The sequence below is a fragment of the Rousettus aegyptiacus genome, unplaced genomic scaffold, assembly GCF_014176215.1.
Source record: "Rousettus aegyptiacus isolate mRouAeg1 unplaced genomic scaffold, mRouAeg1.p scaffold_m13_p_4, whole genome shotgun sequence".
In the NCBI taxonomy this organism is placed as follows: domain Eukaryota; kingdom Metazoa; phylum Chordata; class Mammalia; order Chiroptera; family Pteropodidae; genus Rousettus; species Rousettus aegyptiacus.
Window position 1 is genome coordinate 88,640,267 of NW_023416307.1, and position 24,659 is coordinate 88,664,925.

Consider the following 24,659-nt stretch of genomic DNA (forward strand, 5'->3'; position numbering starts at 1 on the left):
CATGTATTTCACTTTTCTAAGATACCAATAAACTGCAAACTGACAAAAGCAAAATGCCTAAAACTAATAAGCTAGAAGGGCTCTGCAGTGAAATATACAACAAAATGATTAATAACAAGGATTCGTCAACACATATTTCTCTGCCTGTTGAGGTATAATGCTAAGAAATATCTATCCAGCAAGAGTTGTGAACATAAACAGTCACCTGGACTTTATATAGTTCTCTAAACACAGCTGCTGGCAAAAGTACTTTTAAGCTTATTCATACACATACAGCTAAAAACTGAACTAAATGAGGTTTGCCTCAAATTATAATATTGCAGTGATAATAAAAGCTAACATTTACATAGCATGTTTACATATCTTAACTAACTATAAATGGGAAAATGGGTAGCCTGGACCCAGAGTGAAGCCTGCCTTCATTGGACCAAGAAGGCATGGTTTCTCCTGGTCACCAGAGGAGGTTGGGAAATTGTAATCCCTTTCAATGCAAGTGATGAGCATCGGCTACAAGTGATATTTACATAGCTCTAATTATACAAATAAGTGATCCTGATTTATTCAAAAACTGTAGACATAATCATAAAAATGAAGAGAAGTGTGGAAGATATGGGAGCTAAATCTTCATACATACAAAGAAGTCAAGAACCACTTCTGAAAGCCAAGAAGTGTCAGTTATAACAATAGCTGAAAAGTGAAACAGGTGGCCATTGGGGCATAGCAAAATGGCAGGGTCTGCTATTTTTCATTATATGTTTTATATAATCATTTGATTTCTTAAGGTACATCAATGCATGACTGAGAAAAATTTTAAGTTAGTTTAATGAACTACCAACAAAAAGAAATAAAAATTAAAAGGATGTCTAAATTGGGGGGGGGGGGGCTATGAAAAGAAGGAAGAAGGAAAAATAGTGGAAGGCCTCATTTGTTAAATACAATTGGTCTTCTTGTATCTGAAAGATCTTCCCTTCTCACTGAGCGGGTGTATTAGGAGACGAGGTACCCCCGGACTGATAGGTAAAGGGGTAACGTGCCAAGCTCAGGAAGCCAGCCTGGACAGGGTGACAGAAGCTGCAGAAACATCATCTACCCTCCCACCCAACATGCCAAGTGACAACATGAATAACAGATTTGGGGAACACTGGCAAAGGACTGCTATTCCCCCAAACCAGAAGAGACAGCCATTAAAATCTGCAATACAGTACACAACATCGGTCTGACACCTAATCGAAATTCAAATTAAGAACTACAGGAATTCAGAGAGGAAGTAACTATTCATTCATGCTTAGTGGGAAGATAAGGAAAAGTATCATAAATGGTGAAGACTGAGCTGTGTTTTAAGGGCTGCACAAGAGGTCGACAGGTAGAGATGGGAGAGGAAATAATTTGATAAAGGCCAGAAGTGAGAGAATAGATGGTGTGTCTGGAATAGGGACGTGGTCTAAACCACATCAAATTGCACATCTTATGCTGTTACTGCCCCACTTCAACTTGGAGAGTGTGGGAAGCGGGGGTACCTCCTGGGACAGTTAGTTTAGTGGTTTCTGGCACAGTACAAAACTATAGACATGATCAACTTCAATACAGTAAAAAGGGTGTGCCTCATCAATGATCTAGTTTACAAGCACACACCTTCCACGTTTAAAAGGGCCTATTTTGCTTTGGACAGATTGTTAAATTCCAGATACTTATATTTATTTCATTATTTAGGGCTCCTGCCATGCCCTCAGGTGTCCCCAAGTCCTTAGCTTTGAACTAGTAGATTGTGTCAATACCTTTTCATTATATATAATTCCCTTAGAGTGTTGAATGCATAAGACTTAAGAGATTTGAGTTTTGGGTACCTCCAATTTTCTTTTCGGCTTATAAAATACAATGCCATTATAAACATACAAGTCTCTTTAAAAAATATTTTTTCCCTTTAGCATTCCTGTGTAGTATTTACTTTCAACATTGCAATCATTATTTAATCCAATAAAATTGAACCAAGTTTGAACTGCACAGCCCTAAGAACTGGTTTTGATTAAAATATGTACATTTGATTCAAGGCTTCTTCATATCTGAGCTAGTTGTAGTGGTTACTAGATTATAAACAAATATATTCCTACATATCAAACCAAATAATTATAAAAGTTATTTTTATATCACGGATCCCAAGCCTTCAAAAATAAAAGTGAGCATATTAACTTTTACTCTGGCCTTTATCAACGTTCAGACGTTTTGTTTATGAAACACACCAAGTGTTATAAGTAAAACTCAAAAGAGAAAATTAAGGAATCCATACATCTTTACTTTTGTATTCTCTTTAATTCTGTGAGTTAAAGTGGCAGGTACTAAAGATTCAAAATTGACAAGGTACTGTCCCTGACTTCAACAGTTCCCAGTCTAGCTGGGACAAAGGACAGACAATTTAAAAACAGAGGTTAAACACACATGCTTACACCCTATACCCCCACTGCATCTGCATACAGAAGGTGACTAGTAAATATTACTTAATTGATTAGATGAACATATGCATAAAGGAAGGAAGAATTGATAGTATTTTCTGCTAATAGAGAAGGGGACCAGTTTACCTAGCATGTGGAGGCCAGGAACTGCTTCCCAGAGGAAGGGTAGGCCAAACTGTGCCTGAAGGCTGTGTTCCCACAGGTTTGAGAAATACTCAGGATAAATCAAACTCAGACAAATTTACTGAACAGTTACGGAATTACTTTAATTAAAAGAAAATAAACACATAAAATTTGTCATTTCAAAGATATTTTTGCTTAAGCTGAAGCTAAACATTTAATTTTTAAGGTGACTCCATGTAAACAAAAATCAGATGCAGAGTGGATAGTATGTGGATCTAATAAAAACTGAAAAGCAAGTATAAAAATGCCTGAAATTCTAGAAAAATGGTTCAAATTCAGGATAAACCAGGAAAAGAATTACTCCAAACAGTTCTTCCAGGCAGAGGAAAAAGCATAGGCCCAAACAAGGAGGCAAGAACCATCAACAATTGCAGGGAGTTAAAACAAGTCAGTGCTGCTGACTACAGAGTTCAAGGCAAGTAGTGGCAGAGGATGAGGAGTATCAAATCACACAGCACTCTGAATGCTAGATTTAACAGCATGAACTTACGTTGTAGGTGACAGGGACCCACAAAAAGGCCATGCCCATGCTTGTATTTTAGAGAGATCCCACTCACAGGTGACTGAAGGGTAGATACTGTGGGTGGGGAATAGACTGGAGGCAGGGAATAGAGACAAAAATGACCTTGGCTTTGGAGGGAATTAAAAATATTTAGGTGTTAAAAAAATCATCAGGTTTTGGTGATGATTGGAAGAGAGTAGATGAGATGGTGAAAAGAATTTAAAGGTGTATAGCTCGGGTGACAGTAGACTATAGTCCCAAATAAGACGAACATACGGTCAAGGGCGATTCACAATGAGCTGCTACCCTAAATACAAACTGGTAAAATAGGTAAAGGTGATGATACTGATCCAGAACTAGATGAATTTCAAAGGAGACAAAATATAGAAGATTCAGCCTCCTCCTCCTGAGAGATGAATTTTGATTGCATTAATCCAGAGTATTATTTACGAGTACAAAGTTCTGGCAACAATTTGTTAAATAAATTAAAAAAAAAAATCCAGAAACTGAGGTCAAATAGGGAGTTCCAAAACCAGATTTAAAAGGAAGGGTAAACTGATGAAAGATTAAGAGACCCGACAGCACCAATTCAAGGCTGAGAATGTGTCAGGATAATGGCTTGAGTCGACCAGGCACCATTAGGCATCAAGGACAACCCCTTGTTGCCCCCCAAACAGAGTAAGGCTAGAGAGTTAAACCACTTAAGTCCAAAGGAGACTGCTTTAGGGTTCTTTCAATCTCTGTTCTCATTTGATAGTTACTTTGCCCTTCACTGATCAGGATTCTCAGGTGAACACCTACTTGCACAACCTCGCTACTTCTTCCTCTGGCCCTGAAATGCGGAATGTTCTGGTCTGTTTAAGTCCCAAATATTTTGGGGGTTTCCAACAAGTTTCAAGGAGTTAGTGAAAGCCATGTGAATTTCAACTTGAAAATACTTCCCAATAAATACAGAAGCTATTCTTACAATAGCTTCACAGGAAGAGGTCACGGATAGGCATGGGAAATATCTAGCCTCCTGCTGGCTAGAGTGCTCACTTGGGAGGATGCTCTCTTCTTTCTCTCAATACTGAGTTTCATACCAACTACTGTTTAGCCAGACTGATACTTTGTAACCCCACGTACAAATTAGATCCAATTTATACAAGCACACACCAGAGCTGGGCTCTAAAAGAGGACTGGACATCTCTAGTACTTGACTTTCAAACCTTTGGCGAGATGTCAACATTTCATAGAGCACTTTAAATGTTTTGGTTTGAAAGCTAATGCAGCATTTCCCACTGGTCAACACAAGCAGCCCAGGCAGAAAGCAAAGTAATATTTCCCTCAACATCAGATGTTACACTCAGTTGCTGATTCACTCTTGCCTGCAGAGACCATAAGAGACTGGACACACTGGTAAGTAAGAAAAGTCTATCCAATGCAGAGTATATTTAAAGAATACTTGTGTTTCTACTTTAAAAATGTTTTTTTGTGTGTGCTCTTAATGGATGGAATGACAACTGACAGATTAAAAGGTGAGATTTAACATTTCCAAGTTCAAAGGCTACTTACAAAGACTAGGTACAATTAACTTTTCCCTGTAAATGTTCTTTTTAATTGCAAGAAGCAGGTTTTTCTTCCATGGGCTCTTGTATTAGACTTTAGGAAATTCCTATTTTAAAAAATTTGTAAACTTACTGCTTATAAAATATAAGGCAGTGTTGTATGTGTGTAAATAGTGGGTTAAAATCGTTTGGGATATGGCAAAAAGCACTGATATAGCTGGGTTATGACATAATCATCAGAGATAAAGGAGTCCTAAAAACTAAAAAACTAAAATGCTGGAGGGGAAAAAAAACAAACAGGTTTAGTTTAAGAACACAAAAGGCCACAATCTCACTAAAAACAGAAACCAAAGGTGAAATTCATGCAAGGAAGCAAGTAAAGTCTTCTCCAAATCGCTAAATGCCTGCGCTATTCCTGTAGATTTAATGGTGAGTCACAATTGATTTTCAAAGGAAAGAAACAGGAATTAAATAAGCCTCATAATTGCTGGTTTAGTTTTTGTTAATGTTAGTTGATTTCCACGTTCTTGATTCTTAATTTCTGATTTCTTCCTCTGAGATTTCAGAAATATTTATATACCAAGCACTGATAGCATTTTTACTAATAATTTGTGGATGGCAAGAACAAAAAATTTAACTTGTGGAACTTATTCTATTGTTTTTCTAAAAAAAAAACAAACAGTAAATTCCATAAAATCTAGACTAATAGGAAATTTTAAAATTTAATTTGTGCTTAGAATCCACTCGTTTATTTTCCAACCTAAAAGAAAAACCCTTTCTTTAAAGAACTCCATTTTCTCAAGAAATTGTAAGAACACTGCAACTAAAGGAAGGCAGAGTTTTAGAGAATTTACCAATCACAACCACATCCCAATCTGCAGCAAAAAAAAAAAAAGAAAGAAAGAAAATTTAAATTACTAAATTTACTATTTTTAAAAAGCTGTGACTCTTCTTAACAAATGACTCTTTAAATGGAAACTGCAGCCTCTTAAGTGGTCTAATTCATTTTTTATGCCTACCAACTTTCTTACCAGTTTTTCCTATTTAGAGCATTCAATTTATCTAAATTGACACACAGACATACAAACATTCAAATATACACACACCTCTCTCGCTCAACATAATTAAAACAGATGAGCATTCACAACTCCTCTTTCCACTCTAGCCAACTCTCCCCGTACCAGCCCCATCCATTCTGGGGTAAGAAGCTACTTCATCATCTTTAGAGCAAAACATTTCACTGGCTGCTAGGGATTACCATGTGGCATCAATATAGCTTGAAAAGAAAATCCAGAGTAAAAGTTTGTTTCGTAAAACATAAAGAAGAGCTAGGCTTACTTTGTGCCATCTGCCCTTTGGGTACAATTATATAGATTTTTTTTAACCATTCATGTGTAATTTTCTAATAACTATTAAATGCATTTGCATTAACCCTATAAAACTGCCATTTTTTTGTAGATAAAAAAGTCAAATATCAGCAATTTTATATCACTCAACCTAATAAAATGGAAAAGAGTCAATGGTCTCAACAGGCAATCTCAGAAGGGAGGTAAGAGAAATGCCAATAATGATTAATTTACATAATTTTCAAATGGTAGCGAGATCCAGGACTTCTAATTATCTCCATAGGCACAGTCTTCTGCTTTTAAAGCCTTTGCACAATATTGCTATCAAAACTGGGTATTTCGAGCAGCCAAATTACACTGGGAGAGACCTTCTATTATTGGCCCTGTTATACAGAATAGGAAAGTGGGGTCCAGAGAGGTTTGGTGACTGGAACTAGTTAACACAGCAAAGAAAGGCCAAGAATGGTACTTAGGGTAAAAGTCATCTAGCTTCAAATCTAGTGCCCTATCTACCCCACCTTTTATCTGTTCTAAGGAGATGAATGTGTCCAATAAAAATTGTAATATATACTTAAACACAAGTTGGAGATGCAGGAGTATATAAATCTGCTCTGTCCTATAACTTATCTGTTTACACAATAGTGGCAATAATCACACTGTAGATTCAATATTATTGGAACTCAGGTTTTTATAGAAGCAATCTACCATGGTAGAAAAGCAGGCACTTTGCAGATAAGCAGCTAAATTTGAATCTACTGTGGTACGGAGCTACTTTTTTTTTTTTTTTTAAGCTCTTTTGCCTCTTTGATCTTCCTCTGTCCCATCACCTATAATACATAATAACGCTATCATACTAAAGAGCTACTAGGATATTGAGACATGCTAGTACCTGGAACATAGCAGCTGTTCAGTAAAATTGGAATTCCCTCACCCATCCTTGCTAATAACTTATTTATTACATTAAAAGTAATACTGGCAAGAGCAAAATCCCACAAGAAATTTCGAGCTAGAATGTGACATTCCTGGGGCTGAAAAAGAAATCCCAGAATAAGAGAAAATGAGTATTTCTCCCAATTTACCTTCTATCATTCCAACGGAAAACAGGGTATGGTGACAGTACACAAGTAGTGAGCATCTATCAACACATGCCCACTAAGTGCCTATCCACTATCATAAGTGGCCTACATTGCAAACAAGTAGGTCAGGCTTTCCTGGCCAGACACTGGGCCTGACAGCTAAGGAGCCTGGAGACATGCCTCAGGGACTGTGGGCCCTACAGGTAGTGCTTCTCCATGGAAAGAGAGAAAGACACTCGGTTTATTTATTTGCTTAATTCACATGTTTGGTGGATGACCTGCAAAACAACCTTACAAAACTCAAGAAAAAATTCAAACGAAAGATATCTGTAAGAGTTACAATGATAGACTGGGAAGTTTTATATATTTTTTAAATTTAATTACTCTTCACAATGGTCTTATGTCCTTTTTGGTATTTACACACTGTCCAGTACATGTATAGATTAAGAGCTGACATGTTAAAATAAGCAAACTAGCTCTCAAAAAATCTTATTAGAAAATATAATAAAATATATTTTAGCCAGGACTTCTCAAACTTCGGTCTCAAGATCCCTTTCACACTACTGAGAAGAGCTTTTGTTTGTATAAGTTATATCTAGCAATGCTTACTTACTATATTAGAAATTAAAATTGTAAAATTTATAAACTACGTATTTTTAATTCATTTACATAACAGCATCAAATTTTAACATGAATAACACATTTTATGAAAAATAATTATATTTTTTAAAAATTTTTCTTTTCTTTTTTAAATGCCAGCTTATTTTTTTCATATTATATATTCATAATTTTTTTAGCATTTTTCTCCCTCTCCCCTCCTTCTGGTAACCAGGTCCATGTCCCTGAGTCTCTGTTTGTCTGTCCTGCTCATTTGTTGCTTTTACGTTTATACCCCACATGTGCGATATCATGTGATATTCAACCTTTTCTGTCTGGCTTATTTCACTTAGCATGATTATCTCGAAGTCCATCCATGTTGTCACAAATAGCAGTATTTCATCTCTTCTTATGGCTGAGTAACATTCCATTGTATATATGTGCCACAGCTTCTTTCAAAAAAGTTTTTAGTTCGAAAGATAGTATTATTCTACATTTTTGCATATCTCTTTAACATCTGGCCTAAGGCAGATTCCCAAATCCACTTCTATATTCAATCAGTTTTAAAATGTAGTTTTAGCGAAAGCATAATCTAGTCCCACTGATATATATACCTATATATATGTATATGCACATATCGTACATATATATATATACATATATAAAACAGGAAAAGGAAGGAGTATTTTGATAGCCTTCTGGATTTTCTTCTTTAGTACTACACCAAAACTGAAAAAGTGGCAGTTTCTTAAAGGATGGTTGCAATGTAGAAACTAAACCGATATCAATGAATATTTTTGCTACAGTCTAACTTGGTCTCTGAATGAATCTTTTACCCAAGCTAGGTTTTATAACATCAATAATCACTGGTCATTTAGAGGTGTATATTCATGCAGAACTTTGAAGTATAGATACTTTTCATTATACAGTATCAAAAAACTGTATTAATATTGGCATTGATCTCAATCTAAGTACTGGAAAGTACTGCTATTTGTTTTCCCTGACATAGAGGCTCAGTTCATTCATTTGAGAAAATGTCTACCAAACAGTCAAGTCTAAATTACTATTATTGTTTGAGTATCATTCTTTAAGTAAAAATGGTGTTCCATGAAAAAAGCATTTAATTCACCACACAACTCAATCACTCAAATATCAGTACTCTAGACAGCCACCGCATGTGGCTTTATGAACAATTCCTATTTTGTCACATAAAATATTTAAAAGACACATACCTAAGGGATGAGATTTAATCAAATTAACAATATATATATTACCTCATCAAGGACATTCTAGAGTGAGCTCGGCTGTTTGTTTACTAAGATTACACGGCAGTAAGATATGCAATGACTACAGAACTGGTGGGTACTTGGCCTTGGTTTGTGAAGTACCAGCAGGTTTGTTTTACACACCATAGCTTTTTGCATCATTAGTATAAATGTCAGCACAGTGAGTAAAAAAGGCAAATAACATGTTAGTACTCTCTTGATAATGGGATGACCTCATGGCCACCCTGAAAAGCTGTCAAGAAACCCCATGGTCCCACAGGTCGTATTGTGAGAACCATAATTTTAGACTTTAAGATAGGAAATTTTCTTTTGATACAAAAAGCACTAATTTGAAAAAAAATACTTTGACTATATTAAAATTAGTAATTCTTCTTTGTCAAAATATACCTTTAAAAGTGATAAGACAAGTTAGAATCTGGCAGTGCTACTCATCACACATACAGCTAACACAGCAGATATCAATAATATCTGAGTAATTTTTACAAATCAATAATAGTACAAACAACCCAATAGAAAAATGGGCCAAATAATAGACATTTCATGGGGATAACCAGATGAAGAGATGTCATATCATTAGTGAGCACAGAAATGCAAATCAAGACAACAATGCGGTAACATTTCTGAGCAAAAACTTAAAAATCTGAGAACATGAAACATTAAAGAGAATTTGTGTCCATGGGATCGTTACACATTATTGACAGGAGTATTTAAATTGGTGCAACCACTCTGGAAAACAGTTTGGCATTATTTCCTACAGCTTAACATTCATATACTCTATGATTCAGCAGCTTAATTCCTAGATTTACGCCCTTAAGAAACACTTTCGTGTGTTCATCAAGAGACAATAGGATACACATCTCAGCATGCTTATGACCTGGAAACATCGTAAACACAGGAAGTTGAGTGAAAGAACAGTGACAAGCTCAGACAATGAAATGTTACAGTCACCAAAACAAACTGCAGCAACACTCAGTAACATGGAAGATATGTGATATGATATACTTAACCACTGAGAGATTACAGTTTTTTTAAAAAAAAGAAATCACAATTCATACACATGTATGTACATACAACATGTACATACACACACACTTTTAGACAGCAGGAGAATGAAGAAAATGGGACTGAGGGTACATGGTGGCCACAGAGATGGCATGTGGGAGGGAGGACAGAGCACTCAGTTACACGGAGTTTATTATTGGCAAAGCCTTGCCTTTTGTTTTGGTTATAGAGTTTGAGAAAAATTATTAATGTGATTAAAAATAATAAAATAAAAAGGTTTACGTCAACCCTGCATAAGAATAAGTCGAAGATTATGTTAAACCAATTTGATGCACCAAAGATTAAAAACATATCTATACATTTTCGCTTTTTGCATACATAGAAATTATAAAACTTTAGAGGTCCTGAACAGATATATAATTTGATAGGTAAATTAAGTCCTTAACTTGACCAAATTTGCACAGATAGGTTCATTCATAAATTCAATTGTTATCTATTCAACTTCTACAATATGCCAGGCACTAACTTAGCAAGGAACAAAAGAAATAAATTCTGTTCTCAGGAAGGTTACCTTCAAGGAAGGAAGGGAAGGGCGGATATAGAAGGCTAGGAGTTGAGAAATAAATATTATTTTAAATAATACAGCTATTGAGAAAATAAAACATGGTGAGAGGCTGGAGAGGGCTAGGTAGGGGCTTGGCTGTCAAATGTCATGAATAGGGAAGGGCTCCCTGAGAAGGTGATATTTTAACAGAGACCAATATGAGGAAACAACACTAAGTTGCGAGAGACAGACAACCACAGACAGAGGCCAGGGCTCCAAGTACCTCTGCCTTCTTGAGTTTGACAGAGAAATATGTACCTGCTCAGCGCTTTGCCAACATTGGATGACAGGCAAGGAAAAGCTCATGGAAGTTAGGCTTTTGCTTTTATTTTCAATTTTTGTTCCACTAGGCCAAAATACCTAAGTAACACAATAACCTACATTTACGACAAATATTGGTTCACTTGCCAAAGACACAAATATGTGCTAATGGCCTTTCCCATACATACAAACACACTTGTACTTTTTCCACAAGTTAATGTTAGTGACATTCGAGAGACAGCAGAAAGCTTGCTGGCACTTCTGCTGCTACAGGCTGGGCAGTTTCACATTATACGTGAAAGAGTCACTCAGCTGAGGAAAGGCCTCAGCTGTCCACCAGGAGAGCAGTGGTGGCTCCTCGATGAGGAACTTGGGAGTAGAAACATGCTAATCCAAGTTACACTGATGTTCCATGTGTGATGCCTCTCCAGCCACCTACCAGAGGGGAGGCATGAAACCCAGAGAAGAGCATACAGGTTAGATGCTATGGTCACTGAGGGCTTGGAAGAGTTGGATTCTACCTGTAGGTGCTCTGGTTACCACCTCAGCAACTTGCTCAAGCCACTCAGCTCCTTTCACCTTTCTTCTCATGTAAAATAAGCAGGTTTTAGTTCATTTATCAGAAATTTATAAACTCCTCCTATAAACCATTTGCTGGGTTAGGTAAAAATACAAAGCTCTTCTCTGTACGCCATAGAACAAACAAGCTAATAAACACAAGTATTTTCATCAGGAAACACCAGTTTGTAGTAGGTAAGGCTTTAGAATGACAATGATCTGCTCTCAAATCTTAGTTCTATAACATATTAGTTGTGACTCTTCGGACAATTTATTCAAGCTCTTTGGACTTCAGTTTCTTCAACTATAAAATGAGATTACTTCTATTTTATCAGCACAACTCAAGGATTTAAAAGTGCACAGCTGTAGTTCATTTTCACTGCTGCATTAAATTTCATTAAATAATGGGTTGTTGTTTTTTTTTTTTTTGCTCATTCCCCTGTCACTAATCATTTGAGCTATCTCCACATTTTTAATATTACAGTGTTTCTAATGAACATCCTTGTACATGTGTCTTGGTATGGTTCTGTAAGAGTTTTCTAGGGCATACACCTAGGATTCAAAATGCTCAGCTATAAAGTAACTGAATGTTCATCTTTTCCAAATATTCCAGTTCCTTCTACAGAGTGATAAAATTTAGAAACATAATGCTGAAAAAGACTTTTAAAAAGTGCTGGAAGACTACATGCAGCGTGAACAATTTTAAAAATAGAATATATGTGCATATGGATCAAAACCATTTGTTTTAAAAAGGAGGAAATACAAAATACACAATTCAAGACAGTGTCACCTCCGGGTGCAGGAAGGCACACAGCCCAGGATGGCGCATGCAGGAGAGGCAGGGGCACTGGTGGGGCCCTGGCTCTTAAGTCGGTGTCGTGCTTCTTGTGTTTTAGCTGGTGTTGCATAAATTCTTTTTGAAGTATCAAATATTCCCTTAAAAAAGTCTTCTTAAAAGCAATTAGCATGGCCTGTGTCTGGTACAAGGTAAAGATCCCAGTGAACAGCAGCTTTGTTATAAAATGCAATGAGAGTGGACGAGTTGACAAGACACGGTGGTAGCTCAAGGTGAGGCGTGACCAGCTCGGCCGGTGGGAGAGCCCTTCTCTATGGAGGTGAAGCAACCCAGCCCTTCAATATCCAGGGCCGAGAGTGACCCAGAGCTGTGACAATGGAGGTGCTCAGTGGGGAGGGGAAGGAAATGAGGCTGCTCAGATGCCAGAACCACCAGACTCTGGGCTCGGAGACAGCAGGATTTCCAACACCAAGAACACTGCCTGATAACAGGTACAAAAGAATACTTGATAGATGAAAAGTTTGTTTTATAGTTGATGGTTTTAAACAATTTTCTAAACAAAGATTATTTTGGCTTAGAAGAATAGGTAAAAATTAAAATAAAAGAAAAGAAGATGGCCAAGAACAGAACAGGAAGCACCAATTTAAGGACTGGCAGAAAAGCTCTCAAAGGTGACTGAGATGAGGAGGGTGGGAGAGAAGTCTGAGAGACTGTATGCATTTGCAATGTGTGAGGCACTGAGCTCAGGACCCTTCCCTGGAAACTAATACACACATATCAAACACACACATATGCACATATATACAAATTACTCATGTGTATGCATACTACTATCACATACATCAGCAAAAACATACATGGATACACAAGTATATATACACATACTTTATTTTACTGAACCATTTTAAAAATAAGTTGCAGACCTCCATGACTCTTCCCGTCTCAATACTTCAATATGCATCCCTGATGAAAAAACACACCTGCTTAACCACACCATTCCCATCCCTGGAAAGATTAATTCAATAATATCATCTAATATAGAGTCTGTATTCAAATCTGCACAATTGTCCTAAAACAATTTCTATACCTTTATTATCCTCTATTCCCCCAATCACCATTCAGAGATTACATTATTTCTCTCTGGCCTCTCTGAATCTAGAACTGCTCCCTCCCAACCCATCACGTTTGATTGCTTCGCATTCTGAATATGTTGTTGACCTGTGACTACCTTTTTGATGATATGCTGTGTACATCTAATGGAATCGTATTAGGAGATACCACATGTCAGGTTATCTCATTTTTGGTAAGTTTGGTCACTCAGATATCCCTGCTGAAAATATACAATTTTTTATTATTATAAATGATCTGGGAGTGGTGCTTCCCAAAATCTTTCACCGGACGGTTTTTCATAACCACTAAACATTGTTGCCTGAATCGGTTATTGCATTGAGGATGCAAAATGGTGACTTTTTAATTCTATCATTCCATCTATGTTTTTTTTAGCTAGCATTCTTCTGTAAAGAAGAACTCCCCCCATCTCCTTCTTCCTTTTGTTTTAAATCCATACTTTTAATATCACTATCAACTTCCTGAATTTGGTTTTTCAAAGTATTTCCATCTGTTACTGTCACTCTTGTGAATACCCAAATTGTCAAATTAGGAAGTACCTCCAAGTCAGCTCCTGTGTCTTTTTTTTTTTTTTTTTTTTTTTACATTTCCCTATTGGTCTGAGCATTTCCTTGCCTTCTGCCCACGTGATATCTCAACTCGCCTTGTACTTTTTCCCTGTGCTTGATTTGAAATCAGTCACTTCTCCAAGGATCCCTGGTTCTTTTTCGTAGGCAATGACACTTAGCTACTGGGCTGTCACAACTTCTAGACCTACAGGCTTTTACTATTTTATTAAGGACTTGTGCAGGTCTATACCTGGAAGAGAAGAAGCCTCTAGACAGAGAGAGATATTGCAAATACAAAAGATGAAGAAGATGGAGGCAATAATGTATTGAGAAAGAGTAGTAAGAAATTGGTGTAGGCTACATTAAAAAAAAAAAAAAAAAAGCATGGAGTAACAACAAAACCGGTCCTGGTCCAAACAAGCCATGACCGTGAAACTATGAAACTGCTACACATGATTCAAATGGAAAGGAGGGCTTGTTATTATCGAATATTTTTTTATATACACAAACATTACATCTGAAACAATAGTGAAGTGGCATCTAATAGCCCCCATGGGGCGCAGCAAGATATAAGATAACTTTCTTATAATATACTTGACTCATACTGAAATCCACTGGAAAAGTGAAATACGACTGACCCTTAAACAACCTCCACACAGTTGAAAATCCATGAAAAAACTTGTGAATCCCCAAAAACTTAACTACGGTTGGCCCTTTGCATCCACAGTTGGTAAACCATGGTTGGAAATGTGAAAATAGTGTTTTCCACCCATGTAAAACCCGTGGATACGAAGAGCCAACTGTATTTATTGAAAAAAAAATCCAATATGACACATGTCAAATGGAATGGTCTAAGAAGGACACATACAATCAACAGTGGGTCTAAACCTGCGGATTAGGACTCATAAAAAGTAAAGGTCTTTCATTTCATGTGAACGCTGAGCGCCATCTTTAAGCAGCATAAAAATGCATCTTTCACACTCATTTTGAAATGAATGTATTTGCTTCCTCATCACATGCTGTGTTTGATAAAATACAAATTCGTTTAAAGAACTGCCCGATTTATAACTGTCACAACATATTTTATTAAAATCAAAGGCTACTGACTCCTCCAACAGGTAGAAAGTACAAAAGTATTTAGATTTTAAAGTGTATGAGAATTACTTCTCTGCAGTATTCCCACTCCCACCTCAAATACTGGATATTTATATTTTTTTCCTTTGGCTATATAAGCCTGAATCTACAACCAACATACAGGTTGTAGCTAAGTAGTTAAAACTGTTGGTTTCTCAAAAATGTAAATCTTCCCCACTCCCATAGCAAAAGGACAGGCATTAATGCTCTAAGCCCCAAGATATGGAGATCTAAGTACTGTGTGCTTAACTGAGAAATGCAAACACCATCTCAGTGAGGCAAAAAGAGGTCAGAGATTCATTTCCTTGCCTGGCCCCAGGGATTAGAACCACGCATTTCAAAACAATGCTGCTGAAGGGCAGGCTGGAAAAAGGTCAGAAATCCAAGCAGCTCAATCTAATTTCAGACAGGGAAAAAAATCAGTTCCCAAAACTCTGAAGGCAGGAGTTTCATAGCTTTACGCCACTCTCACCAACGGTTCAGGCTTGTGTGGATTGCTGATTAAAAGCACAAACACACTGGACTTCACTCATACTCCTATGGCACAATGGTATTTCTATGACTAGAAAGCAGGAACCATGAGAAGCACAGCCATCCTGTTTCTCCCCCACGCAAGTACTGCTGGATCACATACTCCAAGGTTCAAAGGACTTGGCAAAGGATCTCCAGTGCCTCCTGCAGCCCTGCATTTCAGTGCAGAAGAACACTAGCCTAAATAAAATAAATGTGCAGAAGCAGAGAAAATTGTGTGCAGTCTGACCCAGGGGAAGTCCCAGCAGACTGAGTCCTTGACTGAGACATTTGATTATTCTACTGTCAGCTGAGTCACTCGCAGAACCCACAATGTTCCTCTGAGTCACACACTGCCAGGCACCAGGTATTTGATTCTTACAGGAACCCTATGAGGCAGTAACCACTACCACCTCATTTTAGAGATATAAAAACTGAAACAGAGGCACTTAACAACCATTCCAATATCACAGATACTAAGAAATTTAGCTTTGTTTCTAAACAAGGTCCACTGCCCCAACACACATACTTTAACATCATGCTGCACTCTCTGCCCATTATTCCAATAGAGCAGTAATGAGAGCTTACTTCACATTACAAAACCTGAGTAAGCACATGAACTACTCACTGCTGATGAGTTACCCAATACGCAGTTTAGGTTTATCACCAATAGGAGAGCCGACTAAATTATCTTCCTAAATCAAAATGATATCAAATACACCTACCCTTAAGGAGCTATTCCAGTGGTTCTCAACTTGGCAGCATTTAGAAATGTCTGGAGACATTTCTGGTTATCATCAATCATGAAGTACTGCTGGCACCTAGTGGATTGAGGCCAGGGATGCAGCTAAACAATGAATAAGACGGCTAACCTACCGGGAACTGAAACTCAATAAAATACCAACAGTGCCAAGGCTGAGAAACCCCAGACTACACCACAGATCTAAGTGAAAAATCCCCACAAGACTATCCCGACAATCCAGACGCAGTTCCTCACACGGAGGCTAGTGATGGGCGGCCATTTTCATGGACCCAAAAGTTTGGCGCCTGTACCACACCCACGGTCCTCTGGTAGCTCCCAGGATCCACCTGTATAATCACAAGATGTGAAGACAGATCCGAGTTCTTGGACATGCCAATCTTGCACTTTACGCAAAGTTCTGCTAAAATGTTTTAAGGGAAGTGGTTGGAAAGCAAAGTTAGGACTAGGTTTGGGCATTATCTGTTTATTATCCATTATCACTCATAATCTCAGCTTGGCTCTGTCTGTAGCTTGAACTGGGAGATTTTTTTAACTTTGAGAATTTCAGAGTCTGAAAACAGGAGGGCCCAGTAAGGAGGCCTGGCCATCCAGACTGAGATGGGCTTATGCTCTGGTAAAAGAGGAAACTCTTAGGTGTCTGCAATTCAGCCTAAGAAGAGCATTCAATTTCTAGTGTGAGAACTAATCAGCACAGCTCCTCAATTAAAGCTTGTGACCATAGCATTCAACCAATTTTAAGTTATATTAAAGTATGTTTGTTACTGACCTAGGCTCTAACTGAAGGCGAAGTCGATGGGCTACAGTGGCCAGGAGTTAGGAAGCTCAAGTGAGACGCAATCAAGCATTCCTGTCTACTACAAGAGGAAACAGACTGAAGGTGAGAAGCTGCAATTAGCAGAGGCCTCACACACCAGGGGCCCCAGGGAACCCATGTATGTGGCCTCCAAACCACATGCAACAGGTCAGGGTTTCCCCCAGCCATCAAGTGTCCCCCACTTACTGATTAATGTCACTTGTTTTCCTCACCACTATGAACAGTCCAATTCTTTACCTCTGTGTGGACATATAAGTGCAGGAGATAGAAAGTTGAGTCAAAAGCAAAACTCAGAAACACATTCATTTTTATACCTTTAGAAAATAGAAAATAAAATGGAGGTTCTCTGTGGTGTGGTACCTGGAGGCTCACTGGAGATACTGAAGGAATCCACACCTTGTAGACCCTTATAACCTTGATCAAAAACAGGATATACACACTCACCAACTCACCACATGTGTGTGTCTTCCCTCAAAAAATAATGGCTGACTCCTAAAGATGAGACTCCAGAAGAATGCTGAAGATGCATTTTTCATACACATTTTACAGGCTCATGCTCACAAACAGGCACAAAGCATGCTGCCCCACACTCCCTCAAGAGTAGGGGGAAACTGGCTTGCAGTGGAGCAGACTTAAGTCTGACTGCCATCTGCCACATGTCTTCTGTCCAATTTGCTTCTGATGAGCTACTTACCTGCTGTAAGCATCAGTTTCCTCATTTGCAAAATGGTGGGAATACTAACTCACTGGAAAGGTCCTAGCATGCTATCCAAGAGTTTGGGCAATCCACGTCCCCACTGTTGTGCTGTCATCTCACGTGTCCTGGTGCATATACCCAGGGGCTCTCTCAGACCAAAACTCTCTCATTCCCTCCTTTGCCTCACTAAAGTCGAATCATTTCTCGACATTCACTGTCGCATCATCCAAGAAGGTCACCTTAATGCCACCATGCCTGAAGCTGGTGGAGGCTGGGAGCCTGTTCTGTTCCTGTGCTGCCTCCTTCAATGATAGCCCCTTGTTGCACCTAGAAGTACCACTTTGTTCAGCCTCCTACTAGACTGGGACCTTCCTGAGAGTTCTCTGTGGCAGATATATTTCCACAGTGCCTGGTAACCATGTTGCAATAGATTTAGTGAGCACATGAACAAAAGGTCTTGGCAAAGGAAGAAAGATGGGGGATATGCAGAAGCCGAAGGCTACAATGTACATTAAGAAGAGTTCAACAAAGGGAAATCAATAGCATCAACACTGCAGAGACATCAGGAAAAAGAACAACTGAGAAAAGAACAATAAATTTAGAAATGAGCTCCCTGGCAGCCTATGAGAAGTGTGTTGAGTGTCAAACATTGAATGTTTGACATTCTTTCAGGTAAAGGAGAAAGTGAGATTCACACTCGCTGAGCCTAGAGAGTGCATAGGCCAGAAATAGGCCATGAGGAGAGCAGAAAAGGAGTTGGATAGCCATGGTGAGACTCTAATGGGGAGCCAAGAAGAAAACGGGTTTCTGAGAAGCAAGGTGGATGGTCAATTACAGAGAAAAAATAGTAAATTCTATGAAATAAACTGACATGCTTATAATGAATTCCTCTTGAACAGACAGGAGGACTATTACCTAGAAGCAGAGAACAATGTTAACCCACCCATAAGGAATCACAACACTGGGAGAGAGAGAGGCAGGGCCAAGAACTGGGATGCAAGAAATTCTAAAACATCCACATGACCTTGGAATAAGAAAGGCCAGGAGTTTGATGACAAACTTAGAATTAATAAGATTAAAGAGTATATATTTTTAAAGATATAAGATACTTAATAACATAAAATATCATAAAATACGACCACAAGAATAAATAAGCAGCCCATACATAAATCCCCTTTCTATTCGACCCATTTTAACTATTCTGGAAATCACCCAGGATATCACGTATTACACTCTCTTCAAAAAAAAAAGAGGTACACATTAGGACAAGGGAACAAAGACGAGCAATGATAAGAAAACGGCTTTATTAAGTTTAGAAATGTGCACAATGATCACACAAACACATATTATTTTCTATTGATGTAAGCATCATCTAGAGAACAAATATTTATTTCAAATGACAAGCTCTGGTGCACCTAGTATTACTGCTTTTGATGTTTGGACTGGAAGGGGGAGGAGAAAATATCACACTGTCACTTCATAAGAACTGAACACAGAACTGAACACAGGAAGGAGAATGCTAATCACAGGTGGGTGCTGATAAAAGCATGACCACCCCACATCACCCTTAGTTCCTCTGTCCTCTCCAGGAGTAAGTAACCACTGCATGAAGTCAAAATCTATCATTCCTCACTCGAACGTGTTCAGTGTCGCCTGGGTCACATGCAATGTTGCTACAACAGAGAACTTAATTCCTTCATTTTGTTTCTAAAGAGAACTTCATGAAGTTTTAAAAATATTCTAGGCAAATAAAAGATTTCATTATCACCCGTTCTCAAGTAGATTTCTATAAAATATATACTTACATTTCCAAGAGATCACAAGGATAAAATTACGGTGCTGAAATCTGTAATGAATAAACTAAGAAAGATCCTAAATTTCAAGGCTATCTATAACATAACATTTTTCTATCTGAAGTCTCAACTACAGCAAAGAAAAAAACAAATTTTTTTACCCTCCTCACCCAATATTTATTAAATATCCCCTGTGTACAAGGTCTGAAGTAAAACCTATTACTAAAAGGGTGTTACTGGGCTAGTGGCTTCAATGTTATGCGCCACTACAGACCTACTGAATACAAGTCTTCATTTTAGCAAGGTCCCCAAGTGATGTGTGTGCACATGAAAGTGTTAGAAGAGCTGGTTTAATAAATTAAAAGAGGTGATAACTTAGACCAAGGCAAAATCAAATCCAACCACCATTCTGCAGACAATACAACTTCTACAAGTGTTACCGCTGCACACACCTGTCTCATCGAATCAGTGGTTATCAACCAGGGGTGATTTGGCCTCTCGGAGGACATTTAGCAACGTTTGGAGACATTCTGTCACAACCTCTATCTAGCAGATAAAAGCCAAGGATGCTGTTAAACATCCTGCAACACAGAGGGCAGTCCTCCACAACCATTATCTGGTCCAAAACATCAGTAATACAAAGGTTTAAAAAAAATCCTGCCTATGATTTCTTTCCTAAAGTAATTAACTTCAGTAATTTAACTGATTTTAGCATCTGTTCTATGGGGGTTTGGGGGCCGCACCAATAACTAAAAACACTTCATGTCAAACACTCTCAAGAGTTTATAAGTTTCCCACAAGAGTTCACACCAAATCAATAATCATCAATATCAACAACCAAGACCCACAGAGTAAAGCAACAAAGGCACATGTTGAAAGATTTCACAATTTTACAAGCTGAATTTAAAAAGTAATTACACTGCAACCATACATATCTCTCCAATAAAAACACTCTGGTGTTCATTTAACTTGATTCATTTTTTCCTGCAACAGAAGATCACTGGCAAAGAAACACTTTGGCCACTTCAAGCTGACAAGAATTCACTGGGCTAATTTATGTCAATTACTTCATTGAAAAGAAACCTTGTAGTATACCAAATTTTTTTTTTTAAGGCGATTGAAAAAACCTAGCATTATCACAAGCTTTGACCGTTTCACCAAAATATTACCGCTGCACACACCTTCTTCCTAATTTCCCTTCTTCAGAGAAAGTAGAATTAGGGCACACAATCAGAATGATGGGAGGTGGTCCCAATATAAGAGAAAAATGGGTCACTGTGTGCAGAGTAACTCAGAAGATAAGTGATGAACTCAGCGTGTTTTTATGCATTTCTGGGGTGAGCAGTGCTTAGTATGACCCTGTATCAACTAAATTCTGCTCAAAGGGAGAGCCCCAAGGTTCTATTTAATAATCTACAACTTGAAAACACTTAATGCAGCACATTCCTGAGACCTCACATTACACTAAAAGACAAGTGCACTCACTATCTAGATCACAATGCATCTCTGATATTGATATTCTAGCTGTGCAAAAAAAAAGAGAGAAGGCTCCTACTACACATTAATAGCTTTCTTTTGGGCTCATAAATCTCACTCCACCATGTTCTTTAATTATGTTACCAAAGACCCAAAGTGATGGTATTATAGAAACTAACATATTTCACTTCATTCTCCTTTACCTAAATTTACAGAGCAAGAAAGAACTTCACTTAAGAGAAACTAAAGACATATACTGTTTAAAAACAAACAAAAACGAACAAACAAACGAAACCTTTTAAAAAGTTTTTTCACATACAGAAATCTTTAGGGAACATTGTTCGCGTTCCTGAAGCCTCCAGGTTAACATAATGCCCACTTTCACTACAGACGTTCAGAGATTATCTCAGAAGTAACTACGGTGGGCAGGGCTGGCTACACCTCACAAACTGGCTTGCCTGCTTTTCTGACTGATCATCTTCCAAAGGTCCTTTTCCTTTTGGGTTCCCGTCTCTTCCGCCTGCCCCCCCCTCCCACCGCCACCCACCTTTGGACTGTCTTTCATCTTTAATGGGCTGAGGCAAGCTGCTTAGAAATAGGAGATCATATTAGAGCTTGGGGAGGGAAGGGAGGGTTGCTGGGCCACACCAAGACATTCTTTGCTTTCTTTCTGATTTACTGGTTCTTATTTATTTTTATGTGATTGTATAAAATGAGCATTTCCTTCGTTTGTGAAATGGTTTTAAGTTTCAGCAGGACCCATTATCAGGACATTGAATCATCTGTATACTAAAGATAAGGAGAGAAGACTGAGTAGATGTTTCAAGGTCAAAGTGATACATGTCTCTTTTATAATCTTGTCCTGGTTTTAATCCAACACATATTCCTGTCTTTCGGTCTCATTATCTGAAATTGGCCTCACTTGCTGTAGATTCCTTAAGATAGCTTCTTTTACATGTTCTCTCTCAATCTGTCAGTGTAGAAAAGGCTGCCATGCTCCAAAACACCAAGACCAAATAAAATATGTTCCTAGAGCAGGGGTCCCCAAACCCTGGGGTTAGGAGCTGGGCTTCACAGCAGAAGGTGAGTGAGTGAAGCTTCATCTGAATTTGCAGCCGCTCCCCAGCGCTAGCATCACCACCTCAGCTCCACCTCACATCAAAAGGCATTAAATTCTTATAGGAGCACCAGTCCCTGGTACCAAAAAGGTTGGGAACCACTGACCTAGAGGACACAATGCACTACCATCAACACCATTGCTAATGAAAAAAAAAAAATCTAAGAGCTAGAAAATTACTACCAAAATTAAAATTTCTTGGATTTACCTTTAGCTTGTTACTCATATAGAGTGTCCTTTACTTTGCTTCTGCTGTATCCAACCAGACAGCAGCATAGGCAGCAGTGATACCCTGCTTGTTCCCCGAACCCACATGTCTAAAGCCTTTCCATCCTACAAGGGAGACTGTTACCTGCAATTGCTTAAAAATGGACCAAAATAGCAAGATTTCTGGGGGAAAACACCCAAGCAAGCAAGCCTTGAGTAACTACTTCATTTCAGAAGGTATATCCGCTCTAGACATCTATCCAGACATTTATCTAGGGGGCCAGTCATCCTCTTCCATCAACCTCAAAGTGAGAAGAGGACCAGGCAAAGATGTGCATCACAATGGCATATATGCTCAGACTCTCAACACTTAGAAGGATCTGAGAACACAGTTCTGGACCCATGGCATCAGGATACATGCAGACATACTGCAGCTCAAAAGTAGATGTCACAAGACTGAGAAAATGTCTTTATGCAGATTTCTGTAAGGAAAAGAATTATGGCTCTCACTAAATCATTTCCTGGAAATTCTTCACTATGTCTACATAAAGTGGCTTCTATAATGTTTCATTAAGGAAAGGAATTTGGGTGTCAAACTTTTCTGGAAATTATTCACTATTTCACTATACATATATTATATAGTTAATATTTCGCTCTACTTCAAAATGTATTAACATCTACATTTTAAAATATTTAACATTTTAAACTCCAGTGAATTCAACAATTACTGAGTACCTACCATTAGCTCTACACCACACGGACAGAGGGGGGCTGTGTTCTGAGCACCGGGACCTCTTAAGTACACAGCACAATGCATTCTCCGAAGCTCTAGACTAAGCTGCATCTGACCGTCAGGGAACAAGATAATTATCTACTAGACACACAAACTCTTTGCCATAGTTAAAATAGACAGTTAAAAATAGAAAATGTGGCCCTGCTGCTTACCGTCTAGAGTATGAAACAGGCCACTAAAAACCTACAAAGCAGCAAATGACTACAAACCCAGATGATCAGACCAAGAATGCAGGGGTAAGATCTCCTTTCAAAAGTCCAGGGATTGAACAAGTCAAGTAGCTAGAAATAGTTCTAGTTTTGCTACATGGCATTCATGAAGGAAGAGTACACAGAAGCAAGATATATTTGTCTGGAGAGTAGCACACAAAGTTTGTGAGTATGATTTTTTTATTTAGAATGTGATTATTTCATATCCCATGTTTCCAAATTCCACTTTCTCATACCACCTTCATTTTACCAACTTCACTACTATGTACAAAGCACCATACTTGGCACAGAAATACAAAGATAAACAAGACACATTTTTTGACCTCAAGAAACCCACAGTCTTTCACATTCTTTCTCATGATCCCCGACTAGATGTAAATTTCTTAAGAACAGGGCTTCATGTCTTATATCCCCAGAATCTATATTCATTTATTTCATAAACATTTTAATAAACATCCTAAATAAATGCCAGGAATACAGTGGTTAAAAAAATGACATGGCCTCACTCCTCCAAAGGAGCTTACAGTAGTGCGAGAAACAAAAAACAAACAGCCAGAAAGATGAGTATTACGATAGGAGAGAGGCACAGAATCTTGAGTACACACAACAGATGGAACCCTGCACTCAACACACCCCTACCAAGGCTTGTCGGAAAGAAAGTCTCCTAAAGAAAGTGACACCCAAGCTGAGGCCTCAAGGATGAAGGGAAGTTAGCCAGGCAAAAAGGTGGCAAAAGACTTTTCCCACACAAATGAAAGTCCGTGCAGTGGTCCAGAGTGAGAGAAATCATGGAACATATAAGGAGTCCAAAGGGTTCGGAACAGAAGGAACTCGCTGCTGAAGGTGGAGGAAGCAGGGATCAGGCCATGAAGGGAGCTTGGGGTTGCTCTGATGGCAAGGACCTATCACTGAAGGGTTTTCAGCAGGATGTTGTTATTACATATAAGATAGGGAATAAACATTTGCTTTAAGAAATGATCTTTCAAAGAAGTCTAATCTTCCCTGTTCCCTAAATCAGCATGTCTGACATCAGTGAACCACATGTAAGATTCCTGAACAAAAGAGGGTTCTGAATAATGCCTAGAATAGCGACGCCCAATTAAAATATGATGTGAGCCGCATATGTAAATTTAAATTTTCTAGTAGCCGCAGTCTTAAAAAGTAAAATTAAGATGAATAACACATTTTGCTTAATATTTCTAAAATATTATTTCAACATGTAATCAATATGAAAGATATTAGTACTAAATCTATGAAATTCGGTG

General features: G+C 38.2%; 2 protein-coding genes across 14 annotated transcripts in view; one reads left to right on the top strand and one right to left on the bottom strand.

Annotated features, from left to right (window-relative positions):
* The window catches only part of MED12L (mediator complex subunit 12L), a 307,612-nt gene that overhangs the window by 167,324 nt on the left and 115,629 nt on the right, over window positions 1-24,659 (bottom strand). The gene's annotated exons all lie outside the window — the stretch shown is intronic.
* P2RY14 (purinergic receptor P2Y14) overlaps window positions 1-24,659 on the top strand; it is a 50,568-nt gene that overhangs the window by 23,318 nt on the left and 2,591 nt on the right. The window contains exons 1-3 of one of the 6 annotated variants that reach the window (XM_016156455.2): window positions 3,623-4,530; window positions 6,138-6,228; window positions 17,059-17,165. The exons of 1 other annotated variant lie outside the window; for it this stretch is intronic. In XM_016156455.2, the coding sequence (XP_016011941.1) occupies window positions 17,081-17,165 (85 nt within the window). In that variant the 5' untranslated portion in view covers window positions 3,623-4,530; window positions 6,138-6,228; window positions 17,059-17,080. Of the gene's footprint in view, window positions 1-3,622; window positions 4,531-6,137; window positions 6,229-7,894; window positions 17,166-24,659 lie in introns of those variants that run through there. 4 more of the 6 variants (XM_036219089.1, XM_016156452.2, XM_016156453.2 and 1 more) reach the window with 4 other exon arrangements.